Raw genomic sequence first — 19449 nt, forward strand, 5'->3', positions numbered from 1 at the left:
CAATCTGTGTTGGTTTTTTTTTTTTAAGATTTTATTTATATCTTTATTTGAGAGAGCACACGCTGGGAGAGGGGCAGAGGGGGAGGGTGAGAGACAAGCAGACTGTGCTGAGGATGGAATCTGACAAAGGGCGTGATCTCAGAGTCCTGAGATCATGACCTGAGCCGAAATCAAGAGTTGGATGCCCAACAGACTGAGCCGCCCAACAGACTGAGCCACCCAATTGCCCCGTGTTGGTGTTTTTTATACAAACACAGCTCAGATAAAGTTAAGCACCATTTCATACAATTTAAGAAAAACATATCTGAGTTTTCTAAATAATGTTGGATTATATGCTTACATGCACCAAACTAAAATTTGCTATGGTATTTTTTTAAGTAGACTCCACACCCAGCATGGAGCCCAACATGGGACTTGAACTCACGACCTTGAGATCAAGAGTCAGACACTTAACCGACTGAGTCATCCAGGTGCCCCACTACAGTATTTTCTAAATTTATGCTGTTCTGTATAGTTTCATATTTTTTCAGATACTAAATCAATGTATACATTCTAGGTTCAACAGAGCACAGGTACTTCTATAAAAAATAAGTTTTATTAACAAAATGGGCTCACAGTATAAAATACATATAGATGGTTCATTATACCAATTTTTTTTTTGGATCATCTTTCTTATTAGGTGTAGCACTGTAGACAAGTAAATAAAACACAAGCAAAGACTAATTACCCCTGCCCAAGGCCTATGAAACCATGAAAAACAAACACAGACTGCTAACTCGGTCATCTTTTACCTCCCCTTCCACCATTAACCTCTTGGAAAGCTGCTTGTTACTCTTACGCTACTCCTCAGTACCATCCTGGCCACTCAAGAGAGGCAGAATTGGGAAGAAAATGAGTTTAAGTTTAAAGCAAAAGCTCTTGCCCAAAACAGTGCTAGAAATCTAGCTTAGGAGATTCTGGCTGTAACTGCTGATAATCACGTCCCTCAAGGGCCACTTCTTTATTTCTTAAGCCAGAGAACACCACAAAGACATGACTAACTTTTTATGCCCTTCCTCAGTTTGGGCTGGGCAGCCCCAGCGAAGGATGGCAGGATTTCAGTGAAGTAGAAATGGCTTAGATGTTCCATTTAGAACTTCTGTAGGAATTTGAGAACGAGGTCCCGCAGTCGTACCCTGAGCATCTCATCATTATCACAAATGATATGAGTCGAATCTTCCTCAATCTGGATGAGCGTCTCCGCTTCCTGGAGCAGGACAATATGGCCCTTCGCTGTGTCTTCTACCTTAATATCGCTGAAGCCATGCTGCTCCAAAAGAAGAAGAGAAAGGAGGATGATGGATACTCTGAAAGCAAGGGGCTGACTGAAAGGCAGGAGGATATTGCAGCAACTGACAGTTCTAAGAAAGGACACTTCCTAGACTTGGCTAAACTGAACCTTCTAGAAACTGTCATTTTTGATGCTCCCCAATATAATTCTTCAGACTTGTCACAGGACCTCCTACAACAACAGAATTTAAACACAGCTGCATATACTTTAAAAGAAGCCTCCAAACATGCAAAATCTCATGCAAAACACAACAAAACTTCTATAACCTGCATAAGCTTTTGTGAGTTACCTGAGGAGCACATCCAAGCACCTGGGTTCAGCCCATGCTGGGCTGTCCATCACCAGCCTCCGAACCATGCCAATGGTCCCTGATTAAAAAAAAAAAGCCTCATCCCATCCCAGGAAAACGCCATTCCTCAAAGCAAGATACCAATGGCCTTGTGATTTGGCAAATCCTTCTCGAGGAAGAAGGAGACAAGGCAGCACAGAAATACTTCTCTAACTACCTTAATGTGAGTTATAGAATTTTCTTACACATCACAACATGAAATTGAGAAAGAGGAAAAGAAGTAGAAATAAGACTGCTCTGCCTGAAAGGGACAGGTGCTAAGGGTCAATTTCTGGATGAGCCAGGCCGAAGAACTAAGTGAAGGTGTTTCTGGGAAAGCAAGCTGTTTCAAGCTTTAAAAAGAAACAAGTCAAGCTGAGTCCTACCAATAGGGGCCAGAGCAGCACAAAGTTCCGAGGAAGGAGCTGCTGCCGTGTTCACTGCATCACACGGGACACTCCCAGGCTAATTCCCATACAGTGTCCCCACCCTCAGGGGCCAGGAGGGCTGCGCAACGTGGCCGCAGTCTTTCCTTCAGGGACAAATTAAATCACTGATGGCCGGCTGCTGATCCGGGGCAGGGCCAGTGTCCTCCAGAGTTCCGCCGACTTCCTCCCTCTTCCGGCCTGTTGCTGGGCGTTGCTTCTCCCACTCCCAGGGATCCGGCCACATGGGCGCCTCTGCCCTCACTGCCCCCCAGTCCTGAGCCTCTCGTCTCTTGTGACACGGCCATGCTGGCGCTCTGACAGCAAGGGGTCTTCTTGGAAAGTGAGCCTTGAAGGGGCAGACCTACAAAGTCGTCTTTACCTGGCCTTTCCCACCTTGCTCATTGGTCGCATCTAGGTTTCTGAAGGGCTCCCCTGGTTAGTTCCCACAAGAAACGGGGTGGGGTGAGGTAGTCTCGTGGCCGAATCTGATGGGAAGGGGCTGGCAGAGAAGAAACAGGGGACCTATGGGGAAGGAGGGCATGGTCTTCTCTCACCTCGCTGGGGCCGTCCCCCCGTTCTGTTTCCCGCCATGACCCTGCATCAAGCAGATGCTTCAGGGACAGCAGCTCAGCTGGTGGACCCCGAGGAAAAAGCAGCAACACACACGAGCGAACAGCAGGGAGGCTGCTCCCGTGCGGCCTGGGTAGCGCTCACCTTCTCCAGCGTCTGCACGAACTGCTCTACGGGGATCGAGCCGCTGAGCAGGGGCTTCAGCACTTTGCAGTCCGGGATGTCCTCACTCGCCCGCTTTCTCTTCTTACCGCCGGTGGGCTGGGCCGGCCTGGGCGGGGGCTAGAGCGGGAGACAACGCAGATCCCATCAAGCACTCCACCCTGAGAGCGGGCAGTGCAGGGCCACGGCATGAGCCTGTCTGCCCAGCCCGCCCAGGACCCCGCTGCCTGGCCCGCGCCATCCCCGCTGCGAGGTCAGCCAGCTCTGGAGTTCAGGGCCACCGTGGGCTGGGGGCTCCACCTGGCGTTCTTTGTAACAGAAGCTAACGCCAAAGCACCCACACATCGGGGCCTTTCCTGGCAGAGGGGTCTTCCTTTGATCAAGACTCATTTTTAAGTTTTAAATGATTCATTTCAGTATTTTCCAAGTAAATTCTTTAAATAATAAACTGTGTTGGCAACTGCTGGTGTAGCCAATGCCACCAGCGGTGGAGGCAGACTGATGGGTTAAAATGAAAGTCAGAGAAACTATCTACAAAGTGGCAGTAATGGAATTTGGTGAGGATGAAGTGGGAAGGTGAGAAATGATCATGGCAAGGGGCTCCCGTGGCGGCGCGCATATTTTACATGGCAGAAAAGTCCAAGTCTGAAAGGAGTTTTTCTCGGGGGGGGGGGGGGGGGGGCGGTGTGAGGACAAGGGCCTACAGAGTGACGCCTGGAGGCAGTAAACATGGTGAACTGGGGCACGAGGTGCCAGGGACAAGGTGCTGTGGCCTGTGGGCTGGGTTGGCTCACAGGTGCCCAGGTGCTTCCCGCTTCCCCAGGCGTGTTCTGTAGGGGAGGCCTCCTCCGGGGGGTGGGGGGGTGGGTTTCCCTGCTGCTCTGGGGGCTCCCCCCCTGCCCTGCCCCACGCCTGCAAGCAGCCCCCACCCCGCACTCTGCACTGCGGGTCTAGCGAAGGCGCCGCCGGTGCTTGGAGCCGGGAAGGGCACTTAGGATGATGTGCGGCCCCAGCTCTATGAATAATAGCTGCTCTTCCCATTTATCTCTCTGAGGCATGTGGCCAGAGAAACAAGTAGGGAAGAATTTATATGCCGTGTTCTCTGTGTTTCAAATCTAATCCATTAAGGAGTCTGGTCTCTGACTTGTGCTGGTTGGAGTGCCAGGACCACTGGTGGGGGGTGGCCTGGGGGGTTCCTCATCTTCCCAGGCTCCAGCGGCAACTCAGGGTGCAAGCCCAGCCCACCCTCCCCCATACCTGAAGGACGTGCTTGTTATCTTTCGTGTGCAGCACAGCCGAGACGGTTGCCAAGGAAATGCCAGGCTTAATCTCCATGGGCACCAGCGCATCTGCAAGCTGGAAGCAAACAGGGTCTCAGGTGGGCTCACCTACATGTGAGGGACGAGGTGCTGCAGCTGAGCCATCCGAAGTCAGCACCAGGAGGCCACACGGGGAGCTCACGGATGGCTGGGGATGGCCAAGGCCAGCTTTCCACAGCCACCAGCTTGCTCGCAGCGCCGCGCCCCTGCCAGCCTGGTGGGAAAGGTGTGGTACCTGGCGCCATGAAGCTGAGCCATTAGTGACTGCCATTCCTCCTTTTCTTTTCTTTTGAACTTTTGTTTATATCATCGCAGTCTAAAATGATTACATGATTTTAAGGAAGAAGGTAAAAAAATTTAAAAATAGGTTTAATCAAAAATACATCACACATACAAGAAAGAAGGAGGTAAGAGAAGCGGAGAGAAAGGGGTGGTGGCGGTGGGTAAACTGGGCTGAGAAGAGGAGAGAAGGAGCCTGAGCCCAGTGTTCTTCGGCCTGCCCTGGGTGCTCTCCCTGGAGGCGGCCCATGACTCTCAGCAGCCACCTTGCGCAAGCCTGTGCCATCGCATGCCGGGACCCCAGGGTGCTGACCCTTCTGCTTCATCCTTTTGTTAGTCAACCCCCCAATGATACACCACCAATACCCTGCCACGGGCTCATCACCCGAGCTGCCACAACCTCACATCCACCTTCCAGGTGGCTTCCAGACCGCTCCTGACACTTCCACGGGATCTCTCAGAAACTGCTGAGGGCTCTTCCTTACTCAGAATACCTATCAGGTGCCGACTTTCCATGCCGGCCTCTGCCTCTGTCTGACCTCATAACCACCAGGTGACTAGTGTCAGATAGGAAGGACAGGACAGCAGCATTTGGACTGAGTGAGCTAATTCCTCGAAATCTGACTTCTCCTAAAGGTGGAACACCCAACCATCTCTTTCCCTACCACCTGAGTCTGACGTGCACCCCTTCTCCGAGGCAGCTTTGGAGCTCCCCAACCCCACCACTGGCAGCGATGTGTGATCTTGTGAGAAGCCCTCGCTTCCAGGTTGAGTCGACTATCACTCTGACACATGTAGACCCCGGGCTGTGCAAGTCTCCTTTGTGTAAAAACAAAAGTGAATAAATATGCAAGACTCCATTTATGTTAACTATGAAGATCAATATCCCACAGACAGAGGACGCCGCTTAGGACATTTAAGAGGAATGTGAGAACTGTTTCACGAAATAAGGAAGCACACACAGCACGAGTGTGAAATGCTCCCCCTGGGAGACCCATGTCTGCTTCGGGCTCCCGACAATGCCTGTCCGCATGTGGCCTGGCAGCACTGGCCTGGGAGGTGTGGGGACAGCATTGTGGGGACATGGGCAGCCCCATGAGTGAAATATAAGACTCTGTTGTGCCACGAGGGACGTCTACCTAGAGCCCACAACCGCCACCACTCAGCTCAGACATGTCTGCGAGCGGGGGATGCATCCCTCGCTGCCCAAGACCAGAGAGAGAGTTTTCCCACCAGAACACATCCACAAGGGCTGGCACATCAGGTCGCCTGTCTTGCACTTACAGGGACAGAGGAGGAGGATTACGAGGAAGGTGCAGAGGACACACTCTCATTTGGGGGAGAAATAAGCATTCCTTAGCAGTAGCAAAACCTGAAGAATGGCGACAGATTTTAACCCCTGCATCTCATGCAGGCCTCTCCCAGGCAAAACTCAATGATGCTTTTAGTTCTCTCTACATTCCGTATAAGGACAAAGATTTCTGTGAAAGAATGTTTCTGAAAGCATGATTTATAATACAGAAAAAGCAGAAATCATAAATGTCCATAACTGAAGGAAGAGTTATGAGATGCACTTAAGATGTTAACAGCTGTTACTTCACTACACGAAAAACGAGAAGGCTCTGAAGACCCCACCTCCCTTCCTAGGTCCTCGCTTAAGGGTCTGCTTTCTGTGGCCAAAAGACAGCCACCTCTGGGACAGTCCTCTTCTGAGACTCAAGGGGAAAGCCCAGGTTTGACCATGAGAGAGAGAACGGCTCACCTCTGGCATGATTTCGATCTTCTCATAGCGACGCTTGAAAGGCAAGGCGAGGACCTCGGCCCGCCGGTACGACATGGCAGGCGGCTGGCAGTCGATCATCAGGTCCATCCGGTGGGACTGCGCGGGGGGTGGCTGTGTGTACTGCTCGGGGCAGACCACGTGGAGCGGCTGAGAACCGACGGGACAGGGGCAGGTGAGGGAGGCGGCCCAGCCATGGCCTCGTGCGCGCACGCTCGAACGCACCACTTTCACGCCATCTGACCTCTCCTCCTCTCAAACCCAAGTAACGGGGAGCAGGAGAGGTGAGCGCAGTGTGGGGAAAGAAGAATAAAAACTTCAGGGCAAAGCCCTCAACTGCCAGCCATGTAGACCAGTGGGGGAATCCAGTGCCTCTCTTTGCATTTGTTTTTATTTACTATTTTTAAGGCACTTTGATGGTGACTTCCATGGGTCTACTCTTAACTGGTCCTGAAGCCCCTGGAGGGCATAATCTTGTCACACCTACCATCACTGACTGGTGGGGACAGCTGGTGGCCAGTGGGCGACAACTGCTGACTTTTGGGGTAGTCTGATGTTCCGGGGTTGGGCTTTTTTCTGGTATCGGCAGATCCGCTGGTTTTCGACAGTGGGCACTGGTCAGGTCACATACTCAATTGTGTAGGACAGACTGAATCAGAGCTTTTTTCCAAAATATCTCTCTTTGTTATTTTGAGAGACAAAAATAGTAAACCAACGTCTACTTGGGACAAATACCACGCAACTGAAAATTGATCCCAGCAGCCCTGAATTCATTGTATTGCCGCTGCTTTTACTTAAGAGCCTGGAGCTGGCCTCAAGTTCCTGGAAGGAGGCCTTCCAGCAGGCCAACCAGCTGCGTTCAAAACAGCGCTTGTTCTGTTGGGCTCATCCTTGTCTCTTCCTGACCTGGGTGGTATGTTGTTAACTCCTCTCACAGCCAGCTGACGGCACGGTCTCAGCCTGAGGCCTCCAGCCGCCTTTCCCCCTTCTCCAGGGGAGACCAGGTGGCCTCCCGGCCCCACTGTCCCTGTGCTCCGAGGGGATCCATGAGCGCAGCACTGCTGTGGGGATGGTGAGAGGCCGGGGTGGGGATCTCTTAGTCAACTGTCTCCGCCCGCATGCTGACGCGTACACGGTGGGCTATTGCATCACCAAACCGGCCCCAACTTATCCACTGCTCTGATCATGTCTAGAGAAAGCCCATATTCTTTCCTGTAGGGCCAGCGAGCGAGGAATCACCATTAGCCATGATCTCTGCATTCCCGGGGCTCTTCAGCTTCCCATTCCTTGCTACCCTTCCTCAAGAGTTCTGTGTTAGTGCCTCCCAACCCAAGGTCAAAGATTCTGGGAGGAGGAAAGCAAACTTCTGACCTGGGCTGAGGAAAGTGAAGGGACCTAATCATCCCTTGCTAAATTACTAGGTGAAGTGACAGGAGACATGCCAGGGCACTGTGGTGCTCATTTGAGCTCCTGAGGCAACGGGGAATGAGAAACCTTCCTCTGGCCTCGCTTCCTGGCCAGTCCCAAGCAGCCTCCCCACGCCCACTATCAGACATGCTGCTGAGCGGTTGCTCCCCACCCTCCCTCTCAGTTCTCCTGCTGTGCAGACAGCCTTCCTTTTACCGACCCATTTACCCAATTACTTCTGCTCTTTCTCTATGGCAGAAAGTGCAAAAGGAAAAAACACACAAAAGCAACAAAAAACCAAACCAAACCAAATCTCTCATAAAAAGCAAAGTAACCCAGTGTGTGGTACTCATCCACATGTACAACAGGGCCCAATCCAGGTCTCAGCTAAACTGTCTTTTGATCCATGAGGAGATTTCTAGAACGACTTTTTTGAGGGGAGAGGGGGCAACTTGCTTTTAACTGGACACAGAATTTTCTCATCAAAAATAATAGACTGTTTATGCTTTTTTTCCCTTCCACTTTTGATTTCTTTAGAACGGAAAGTTGCTTTCCGGGTGTAAAGCTCAGTGCTGTGAAGGGTAACTAAGGAGCGCGCCAGCATGCTGCAGACATGTGAAAAGTGAGCCAGGCAAGAAATGCAGCAAGGCAGCCGGCCCTCACCCCACAGACGCATGAACCCCCCGGCGGTGACAGGGCCGTGCGGGGACACCCGCGAAGGGTCCCTTCCTTACCTGCACTTCCTTAAGCAGCTTGGACACTTGGATGAAATTCAGCCGTGTATCAATGGGGCAGTAAATGCATTTCATGGCCAAGGGCTGGTAGGGAGCCAGTGCTTCCAGGTAGGAGAAATCAGGTTCTAATGAGAGCACAAAAACAACATGTGAAATGCACACAACGGAGTCGCCGCCAAGTGAGGAGGCGGCTGGTGTGGTTAAGGCCAAGCAGACGGCCGCACGGTCGGGAGGCTGAGGCAGTGTAAGGCCGGTGGGAGCCGGGTTCCTTATCACTGGGGAGGAGGTCTTTCCACATAAGGACAAGGAGAGGCCCAAGTGAACAGTGCAGGGTGGATGCAGAATTGGACGGATGGGTGTGAGCTCAAGGCTTCCAACACACAGAGACAGAGGAGATAAACAAGCGGTAACTAAGTAAATGGGGGAGAAGGGAAAGCACTTCTTTACGACAAAAGGCCAAATAAAGGTAAAAGAAACAATGAAGGTAAAGAAAAAAAAATCCCCATTTGGCAACCATCACAGTAATAATTTTTTCTGACCAGGATCATCAATAGATGCTAAAAAAATTAGACAGAAATCTGGGGAAGACCAGGATATGTAGTCTCAAAGTGTCCATCTGCCCCGACCCCCAAGACAATGATTACATATAAAAATAGTGACCTCACAGTGGAGAAATCTGGCGCAGGCCACTCGAATTGAGTGCTCAGAGTTAACACGCAGGGATGAGACAAGCCACACACCACCTACTTGGCAGGATGCCCCAAGAGGAAAAGAAAAGGACCCTGGCCCCACGTCACCATACGCTCCTGCTGCGGCCACTGTGCTCCTCTCAGCCAAGCCCCCGCGCAGCCTTCATGGCCCGTCTGTTCCCTCCGAACCACTCACCGCAGCCTGCTTGGCAGGGACAATCAATTCACTCGAGGAGGCTGTCCACCCTGAGCCAGAAGAACCGGCACATTTCTGGTGTGAAAAATAATACTCCGATTCCCAACAGCCTGTGCCCCGACGAGGACATCACTTCTTACAGCCCTCATGCGTACACTCACCTGTCCCACTACCTTATCCAGTGCATTTGGGAAAACTGATGGAACTTCCAGATTTTTAAACTGCTCCCCATCCAGCAGCTCCTCTTTCCTGAGAAGAACACCCCCAAATGAGACAAGCATTTGGGAGGGATGACAGACTCCCTTTTGACGTGGACTGTGTGAGCTTCAACCGTGCCCCGGCTGTAATGCGATCCGCAACAGTGGTCTAAGACTCCTCTCTGACACAACCAGACCTCACGAATGACCTAACTGCTGCTCTGAAAGCCCCTCAACACCAGTTGAGATTTAAATTCATTATCCCAGGTGGTCACTGACCATCACACAGCCCTTGATTTCTTCCTAGCTGAAGGAAAATTCATACCATAGCCAATCCTCTAACTATGCCTGTGTAAACACTGTACCCACTGTCCTATCAGAGTCAACAACTCCTCACAAAGAATAGGAGAGACCCCTGCTTAGTCCTAATGTTCTCCGGATTGCCTCCCGCTTAGCAAAACTTGGCAATGGTGAGGTTCTGGGTACCATGAGTCAGTGTCTTGTGGCCTGACTTCCTTTTGGCCAAAGGGGGCTCGGGAAACAGAGAAGCAGCCCCTGACAGCTGCTTTTCTAAGCTCTCGTGACCCTTTCTACTAGGCCTTGCTGTTAGCCAGAGCTGGCCTATCACTCACGGCTAGGCCACGGTGTTCTCCTGTTGGACATACACAATTTCACAGAGCACTCACACCAGACATGGCCACCTGGTGACCACAATGGATCAAGACAACAACAAGAACCCTTTTGTAATCATGCCTGAACACAAAACCACAACACTGTTCCAACCCCAAAAGAAGCAAATATTACCCTATCCTGGCTCCATTCTTCTTGCCTTCTAGATAAGAATTATTAAGATACTCAATCACATAACCACTCCTGTTTCCTGACAGCAGCCAATCCAGAACAATGTCCCACAGCTGTGAACCCACCTCAAAATCAGCCAACACAAGCCCAAATCCATAGTTCTTTTCAACATGCTCTGAGATGCCTCCCACTTCCCCATGGTATGCGTCCTTCCCAGCTGCAGTGAGTTGTGATGCCACCTTTGTTTGACTAGTCATGTGGGGGAGGCCTCTGGCACTCCTCACCAACAGGCTGAGCCCAGGGAAGGGCCCCAGTGTCCCTGATCCTAAAGCGCTGGGGATGGAGTAGACTCTCGTCCATCATTCAAGTCTTAAAAGAAATGAGAAAGAAGTCAATTGATAACTTTCTTAACAGCTTTTATGTGCCAGGAACTGTATGAAGTGTCTTCTTATAACATTTCACTAAATGCACAGAGCCACTCAAGGAAGGAGCCAGCAATAACGCCATTTGATGAGGAAGGAAATGAGGCTCAGAGACATGGGTAACTTGGCTTCAGTTACAGTCCATTGGACCACATTCGGATCAAGGTTTTTTATTTCACTGCCCATAAGATTTCCAAATCCCAAGGCTGACTAAAGATCTAAAATTGATAAAATAATATAGTTATTAAGTAAAACCCCTGCTTGACCTCATGAAAGGATCTGTTCTACTTTGAAGGGTTTGTCTCCAGTAAGAAAACTGTAAGCCAGGGAAAACTATAACCAAAGGAGAGAGGCCCAATTCAGGAAATAATTCCTAAAGGGTAAAACAAGAGTGGTTACTAGAATTATTGCCATTCTTGAAACAGCATACAAAATCCTCACAAAAACATTTAAGTAGAAATCTGCCTCAGGGAAAAATCTCCAAAAACTGCTGTGAAAGTTTCGTCCAGCATAGTTTCCTAACAGTCCATCTTGCTCTAGTCCGACTCCTTCCCTTGTGGTTTCTTCACCCTTGGTATCTACGACAAATGAGTGTTCATACTTCTGTCTTACTGTAAAATTCGTCCATTGGTCTCCATTTGGTCGGTGTGTTGAGTGATGGCCCCAGGGGAAAGGGCAAGCTTTTGTTTGTTTACCTGTAAATATGACAGTGTTGAGACTCGACTTCCCCCAGAGCTCCATGAAGTGGACCACATCCCCAAACCGGAGGGAGGGGTGCCCGGTGAACACCACGCACGGCTGGCGGAAATCACTGCTGAAGTCTCCGTGGAGGCTGGGGTAGTGCTTCAGCTTGTTGGTCTGAATGAGCTACAAGATGTACAGAGAAGCACAGGAAGAGACGTCAGCCCGTGCAGGCAGAGGCAAGAACCGCACAGCATGGCAGAGGGAGCAGAAGGAAATTACAAATATAAACAAATCTGATTGATATTTGTCAAAAACAGACATTGTCTACCTACAAGGTGACTTTCTGAACAGATGAGGCCTTCTGGTATGTATTAACATACTCAGGGGATACTTCTGTTCAGGCTGTTAAGGCCTGATAGAGTCTAAGTCTTCCTTTAGAGCTTCCTGACACTTCAAGCTCTGGCCCCAGAAGTTCCCAATAGGAGTTATTATTTGAAGTACAAGTAACTTTCCCAAAATACATGAATCACTAAGTTCTGTCAACAATAAATACCTCACACAAGGAAAATTATTTAGCCGCATAGGACCACCTCTTGAGAAGTTATAGCTGCAAGTTACTGCAGCAACTTCATAAAGACAAAGGCCAAATTGGCTTTCAGAAATTTAGATGTGACATGCTCACAACACAGAGCTGTGGGAAGATGTGGGCCATGCGCAGCCTCAGACTTGTCTCAAAAGTGTATGCTTTGAACTAAAAAGATCTCCCTTCCAGCACAATACCTGGCACTACTCTCCCAAAGTCATGCCCAACCCAAGGCAACACCACAGACAGCAGCCCCACATGGCGTCCTGTGACATGGCTCAGGAGCTCTTCCTGCTGCCCTGGCCCTGCCCTAACCCCCTACTCCAGCACCAAAAGGTCAGATGACAAACATCCTGATTTCAGAGACCCTATATACCTGCTAGGTCAAAGGGAGTACTGCCCTGAGATATTGTCTGATGGATAAAGAAATGGTCTGTGACACAACTTAATCTGAAGCAACCCATCATGCATAAGAGGGGAGCCCAGTCAACAACCCCAACTCCAAGTGAAGTCACCCCAATAGTGAGATGTGGCCACAATGGGACAACCCCCAAATGGGAGCCAAACTCTCTTCACTTTAAAGATTTAATCTTTAATTCAGAGAGACTGCTTTTACTAGTAACACTGCGACACTACCCCGGAGATCCCAATCAGGTGTCCGAGGTTGGATGGGACATGCATAGTAAACATGGAGCAAACGCTGAATTCCCACCTTCCTGCCAAGTTATATACAAGTAAGCTGATATTCTTTTTATAACCGATCTAGCCAAAATCATTCCTTGTCCCAGTTAAGTAAGGGTGAGCGCTGTCTAAAAGACTAAGCCTACTGTATCCATTGCTGTCAAGGAGATGAATGAGATTCTAAGAATAGCAGTGGGTCTTTGCACATAACTTAAATCACTTTTTGGTCATTACCTACAGTTCCTGAAGTTCTTTCTTCTGATCAATGCACAGAAACTAAGATAAATTCATCTCTCTCTCTCTTTTTGGTTTTGGCCAATTGGATCTACCTTTCCAGCTGACTTACTATATTTGACAATCCAGAATTACCTCTGCACTTCTTTAAGGTCTAAACCGCACAGGCAATGAAGCTGTAGGGTAGGAATTCTGTAATTTTTTTTTATCAGTACTAAGAGCAGAACTGTATTTTCTCATGGGCACTGGTCACAGTACCCAGAGTCAACTCCATCATGCCCTAATGTTGGCAAGTGCATTTCAGGACCCCTGTTCACGCCACTATGGTCTTTTCATATTCATTACTGTAAACAGGACAAAGGTCATCTGTGACATAGGTGGGTAAGAATGTATAGCAACACTCTTAGAAAACAAAGAAAGGCTAATTGTTGATAGGAGGGGAGAAAAACAGACTTTCAGTGGTAAAATCAGCCACAAAATATGTTTTGCCACACTTAATTTTCTGACATTACTTCATTTTTAGCCTGAATTTCACTGCGGTAATGGCAGAGCTTGCAAATACCGCGGCTACTGTAACAGTGTGGGGACTAAAAAATGACTTTCTTAGAAATTGCCATGTGAAATTCTGGTTCGGTTAAAATCCTCTGGAGTAGGAATAAGTAAGAATAGTACGAGTTGTCAAGTTTTAAACAGTTAGCAGGATGTTTGTTGCAATTTTCTCAGAAATTCCCTTTTGCCCCTTTCCAGTTACTGTTGCCCCATCCCTACCTCCAAGGTGACCACTGTGCTGGCTCCCGATACCATAGATGAGTTTTGTGTTTTTGAACTTGTATATAAAGAAAATCACATGGTGTCTACTCCCTTCTGTCTGACTTATTTCACTCACATCGTGTTTATGAACTGTGTTTACATGACTATATGTAATTGGAGTTCGTTCATTCTTACTGGTGTAAGATATTCCACTGTGTGAATATACCACAAAGTCCACTAGACTGTTGACGGCATTTGGGTCTATTTCTGAACTACTACTAAGAGTGCTCTCAACATTTCTGTGCATCTTTTGGTGACACACCTATGTATTTCTGTTTGGTATGTACTTCAGAAACAAAACTGCTGAGGCAGAGAGTACGTTATGTGTTTAGCTTTAGCAGATACTGCCAGTTTCCTAAAGTGGTTATGCCAATTTAAACAACCTTTTAAAAAATATAACAAAAAACTGGGCGTAACTCTTGTCAGATAGTAAGAGAATTGTTAAGTATATTACAAAATGTCCATATGATATGCTCCAGAATACTAGGCAGCAATAATAATGATATGAGGCACACAGAAAAATGTCCATGATACACTATTTGGTGAAAAATATAATGAAAACAAAACTGGGACAAAGCTATATAAAAACACTCATCTGTCCTATGAGAAAGGTATAATTTTTCCATTTTTAAGAAACAGAGGTATAGGGGAGCCTGGGTGGCTCAGTCGTTAAGCGCCTGCCTTTGGCTCAGGTCATGATCCCAGGGTCCTGGGATCGAGCCCCACACTGGGCTCCCTGCTCAGCGGGGAGCATGCTTCTCCCTCTCCCACTCCCCCTGCTTGTGTTCCCTCTCTCGCTGTGTCTCTGTCAAATAAATAAATAAAAATCTAAAAAAAAAAAAAAAGAAACAGAGGTATAACTGACATATAATGTTGTATTAGTTTCAGCTGTACAGTATTTTATCTATTGTGAAAAAATCACCACAGTAAGCCTAGTTAACATCCATCACCATAAATGTTATAAACTTTTTTCTTGTGAGGAGAACTTTTAATATCTGCTCACTACAGTCACAATGCTGTGTATTACATCCTATGACTTATTTATAAGTAGAAGTTTGTTCCTTCTGACCCCTTATTTTCTAAAAACTTAAATGTTATTATTTTCATCATTAAAGCTTCACATATATGGTCAACATAACTAACTGGAAAGAAGACTTTACACAATAAATAAATCTGTCATTATGTAAAAAAGTTAGTAGTGGGTATTAGATAAAATTCCTCACCCGGTCAACAGAACAGAGGTAGGTTATGAACTGCAGACACATACTGGTACTATAATGTGTTAATGACAAGAGAGAGTAGTGAATCTTGAGTTAGAGTACTTCCCAGTTATCTCACATGGGAAACAAAGGGCTACATGAGCTTATGTAAGGATTTTTTAAATTTTTATTTTGAGAGAGAGAGAGGGAGAAACAGAGGAAGGGGAGAGGGAGAGAGAGAGAATCTTAGGCAGGCTCCATACCCAGTATGGAACCCGAAGAGGGGTCTCATGACCCTGAGATCATGACCTGAGCCAAAATTAAGAGTGGGACACTTAACTGACTGAGCCACCCAGGCACCGCAGGATTTTTAAAAATCCGATGACCTACTATCTCCATCTCGAACCATTTATCTACAGTTTTTCTTGCTCTCACCCGATAATGCCATTTTCTTACCTCTGCATGAGGAAAAGGTGGTTCTGGGAGATACACCTTGGTCTGTTTGTTGTGACAAAGCCTTTTAAAGAGGAAAAGCAGATGAGCTTGTTAGGTAGAGCACACAGGGGCGTTTGCTGCCACCTAGTGGTAGCAGCGCAAACACTACTAAAGGTTACTTAAAATCTTCCTGTTAGGGAATCTCGCTGTGACTAAAAGCCAGCGCCTATAGAGTATTCAGAACATAAATGTCTTGTGTGCATTTTTTAACTCTTAAATTACTCAATACACTTTTGCCTTAAAAATAAGCCTGTTATTTTGGAATAGTTTTAGATTTACACAGAAAAGTTGCAAAGACAGTCCAGACTTCCCTTGTGCCCTATACCCAGAGTCCCCTTCATGTTAACATCTTACATAACCACGATCCGTTTGGTGAACGAAGAAATTAACATTACTGCATTACAACCAACTAAATTCCCATTTTGTTTGGATTTTTACCAGTTTTTCCACTAATGTCCTTTTCCCATTGCAGGATCCAATTCAAAGTATCCTTTGATTCTGTCCTAGCCTATCCTTGCATTCATTGTGATCGCTTTTGAGGACAAAGTGACAGGTTTTTTTCAGACACACAACTTGCTATTTTGCACGCCCACTAAGTGTTTTAGGTAGTCTATGCTCTTTCTTGGCCAGGTCTGACATTTAAAATACGGAAATGTCTGAATAAAGCAATTGTGGCAAAAGTTAACAACTGATATCAAGACTCATGGGTGTTCTGTAGGTTTGGCATTTTTAAAAGTAAGAAAAAAATATATGTAGTGATGTATGTTTGTTAGCGCCCATCTGTGAGAATTCTACTAAAATAGTATTAAAGTATTTCAATAGTTCTAACAGATACTACTTTTGGGGGAGTAGTTCAGGACTTCAGGGTTTGGGTTTTATATTAACTTCATTAATACTACTTTTTAATTTTTCCTACACTTCGCTTTCTTTAATCTTGATTAAAAAATCACTTTATATGTTTTTTGGAGGAAGATGTAAATATAGAAGGAAGATACTTTCGGAGGGTTACTTTATATTATATATATAGTTCTAAACAGGAAGATAAAACTCTTAAACTCAGGAAGAGAGGCAAATACAAGATGTTCATTTAAGGTTTCTTAGATTGTTGCAAAGGATATTATGCTGCCTTAGTTAGCATCAATATAGAAAACTAAAGTATTTCTGTCAAAAAAAAAAAACAACAACCAAAAACAAAAACCTAAATGCCTTGTGGTATCCTGGACTAGATCCTGGGACTGAAAACATATTAGTAGAAAAATTGTACAATCTGAATAAAGACTGGAGTTCAACTAATAATAACATGCTAATGTTCATTTCTTAGTTTTGGCACATATATATGGCCACGTAAGACGTTAACATCAGGGGAAGCTAAGTAGAAGGTATATATAGGTGTTCTCTGCACTATCTTTGCAACTTTTCTGTAACCCCAAAATTATTCCAAAATAACTTTATTATTTAAAAAAACAAAATCAAAGACAAAATCCAAAGTGCCAAGATGGGAAAAAAAGTCTGCAGAAATATAACAAAAGAATAGAGTTCAGATACAATGGTAAGAGAAGTTTAACACCTCTAATATGTAAAAAGGGGACAATTTACAGAAGCCAAAAATCTTTCTGGAAAGCAATTTAGATCTGTATAACGAACATTAAAAAATATTTATACTCTTTGTTCCAATAATTCCACATTTAGTAATTGGCCTAAAGCAGAAGATGCAGTCATATATACATAAAAATGATATTAATTGAAGATTTGTTACTAGAAAGAAAAAACTGGGCCAAGCCTGTCTGTCCAACGACAACAATTAAGTAAATTATATGATATACAAATGAGGTACAAATAATGTAATAATGCAGTCATGTAAAAACTATGTTCTTGAAGATTTTATAATGCTCTAATCTCATATTAAAATTTTTAAAAGCAGGATCCAAAATTAAATAATCAGCATGATCCTCATATAGAAAGAAAAAATCCATCAAAATGCCAACAGTGATATTATTTCTGGAGATTGGGCTTATGGGTTCAGTTTTTTCCTCTTTCCTGTAACTTGTATTGTTTTCTATAGTATATGTGTTTACACATATATTAGAAATGAACAAATAAAAAGACCCAGAAACACAAAAACACCCTATATTAATTTTCATGGTCCTGATTTCTCTCCCATCAGATATGCTGACAAGAACAGCATGCAGTGGGGCAGGGGTGGCCTTGGGTAGCACACCAGCACCTGGGCCTCGCAGGGCTGGCCCTGGAGTGTTTTACTAAGGATCTGGATGAGGAAATTCAGAACATGCTAATTGTGCAAGTGATACTTAGGGTGGACTGCTAATTATTCAAGATTAACTTCCCATGTTGGGGGAGAAAAGACCCTATGCAAAGAATAAAATTCAATAGGTACCAATAAAAGTGACAGCCCTAAGGACAAACATGAATAACATGCACAGGGGATGGAGAAGCTTGTTTGAATTGAGAGAAAGAAAAAAGGACCTTGACTACAACTAAAAGGGGAGGGAAGAAATGCCCTTTAAAAAAGGAGGAGTGGGGAGGCAGTATACGGAACAAGTTACTACAGAATGACGTACAAATTCCTTTTTAATGAGAAACTCAGTAGAATACTGTGTCCACTAGGCTCCCACACAACTAAAATGGATTAAACACACCGGTGTATGTGTCATACCCCCGTCTAGAAACTCCACTCTAAGGCACTGTTAGGTCGACTGTAAAAGTTAATGTATTTCCCCCATCCCTCCCTTCTTTTGGCCAGGTAAGTTAGATTCAGACGTGCATCTAAATAATTCTAACAGGGTTCACTGATTTCATCCTATACAATCATTTACCCACCTTAGGACTGGATCAAATAATTTCCTACTGTAATAAAACTTAATTTTGTCAAATATCATGCTATTGAAATGAAAAAAAATCCAGCCTTTCTTATCAGATTTGGTGTTATAAATTCCAGACAACATGAGCTTGGGTTTTGAGCTTCTAGAATGTCACTTCACTTTGTAACAGGCAGAGGGTAGCATGTGAGAGGATGATTTTGAAAGTGCTGGCTAAGTTAAATCTTTGCCTTTCATCCTTCTCTCCTTGATCACTATTCTTCTACATCCTAGCAACATAACAGCTTTGGCTTTCACTAATACAATTTTCACATCACAGACATGGAAAGACAACAAAATGTAAGTCTCATAATGCAAGGAAAAAGAACCTATTTCTATTTTTTAATTAAAAAAACTTTTTACATTTTCATTCTTATTGCTTGAATGTGCTGAATCACGGAGAAGAACAGAGACATACCACTCAGCAAAAATCTGGGAAAACTCAAGTGAACTGTTGGCCACCGGGGAGATGAAGTAGAAAGGGATGTTGGAGAGGCCGGCTGAGTCAATGTACTGATACAGACATTCCAAGAGGTCATAGATCACGCCGGAAGGGTAACAGGGCACCAACACGTTTCCTCCATTCCGGACTGTCAGTGCTAGAAAAGTTGAAGCCAGAGAGAAAATGGTGGCATTAAAAGAATAGTTTTATAAAGGTACAACAAAACTTTAAAAATAATATTTGGATTTCTTTAATTTTCCTACTTCTGTTCATACAATTCATTTCCCATGGATAAGGATGTGTTTCTTTTGAAGAACAGCACAGAGGTGGGAGAATCCAGAGGCTAACTTAACCATCAGCTGGGTTTTTACTGGATGTCTCAGTCCCTGGGAACAGGGTGTGCAGTGAAGGGTTTGGGTTTTAAAGGTTACCAATGGCAGCCGAGCTTCAGGACAGACCCTCCAAGCTCCTTTTCTTTTTAGCTCCTGCTCAAAACTTTGCTGGATTTGTCTCTGCTCAGTCTCTGACCACTGCTGAATGACCTATAAGGAAATAGGCCAAGTTTTTCCATTTGACTCATTTTAGGCATTTTCTTTCATTAATGTGTTATCTGTGAGAAAATCCTCCATACTTTAAATACTTAAAACAAGTTATCAAATGAGGAATTGCAACTTATGGGTATAATCATATTAGAAGTTATAACTGGCTAAAAAAGAAAAAAAAAAACAAAGCTCTTTTAAGTTTGTTTTTTGTTTGGTTTCCAAAACAAACTGAAACACACAGCTTTTGGGTATAGATCTTGA

General features: G+C 45.6%; 1 protein-coding gene across 1 annotated transcript in view; it reads right to left on the bottom strand.

The window, feature by feature from the left end:
- Positions 1-576: 576 nt before the first annotated feature.
- The window catches only part of INTS9 (integrator complex subunit 9), a 104168-nt gene continuing 85295 nt past the window's right edge, over positions 577-19449 (bottom strand). The window contains exons 10-17 of the mRNA XM_028114334.2: positions 18623-18803; positions 15290-15350; positions 11338-11509; positions 8338-8462; positions 6179-6346; positions 4076-4174; positions 2801-2938; positions 577-1306 (exon numbers count right to left, since the gene is read on the bottom strand). Of these exons, the coding sequence (XP_027970135.1) occupies positions 1130-1306; positions 2801-2938; positions 4076-4174; positions 6179-6346; positions 8338-8462; positions 11338-11509; positions 15290-15350; positions 18623-18803 (1121 nt within the window). The 3' untranslated portion in view covers positions 577-1129. The remainder of the gene's footprint in view (positions 1307-2800; positions 2939-4075; positions 4175-6178; positions 6347-8337; positions 8463-11337; positions 11510-15289; positions 15351-18622; positions 18804-19449) is intronic.

Source organism: Eumetopias jubatus, unplaced genomic scaffold (genome assembly GCF_037043125.1).
Source record: "Eumetopias jubatus isolate StellerSeaLion01/CBP00866 unplaced genomic scaffold, mEumJub1_p1.0 scaffold_2, whole genome shotgun sequence".
In the NCBI taxonomy this organism is placed as follows: Eukaryota; Metazoa; Chordata; class Mammalia; order Carnivora; family Otariidae; genus Eumetopias; species Eumetopias jubatus.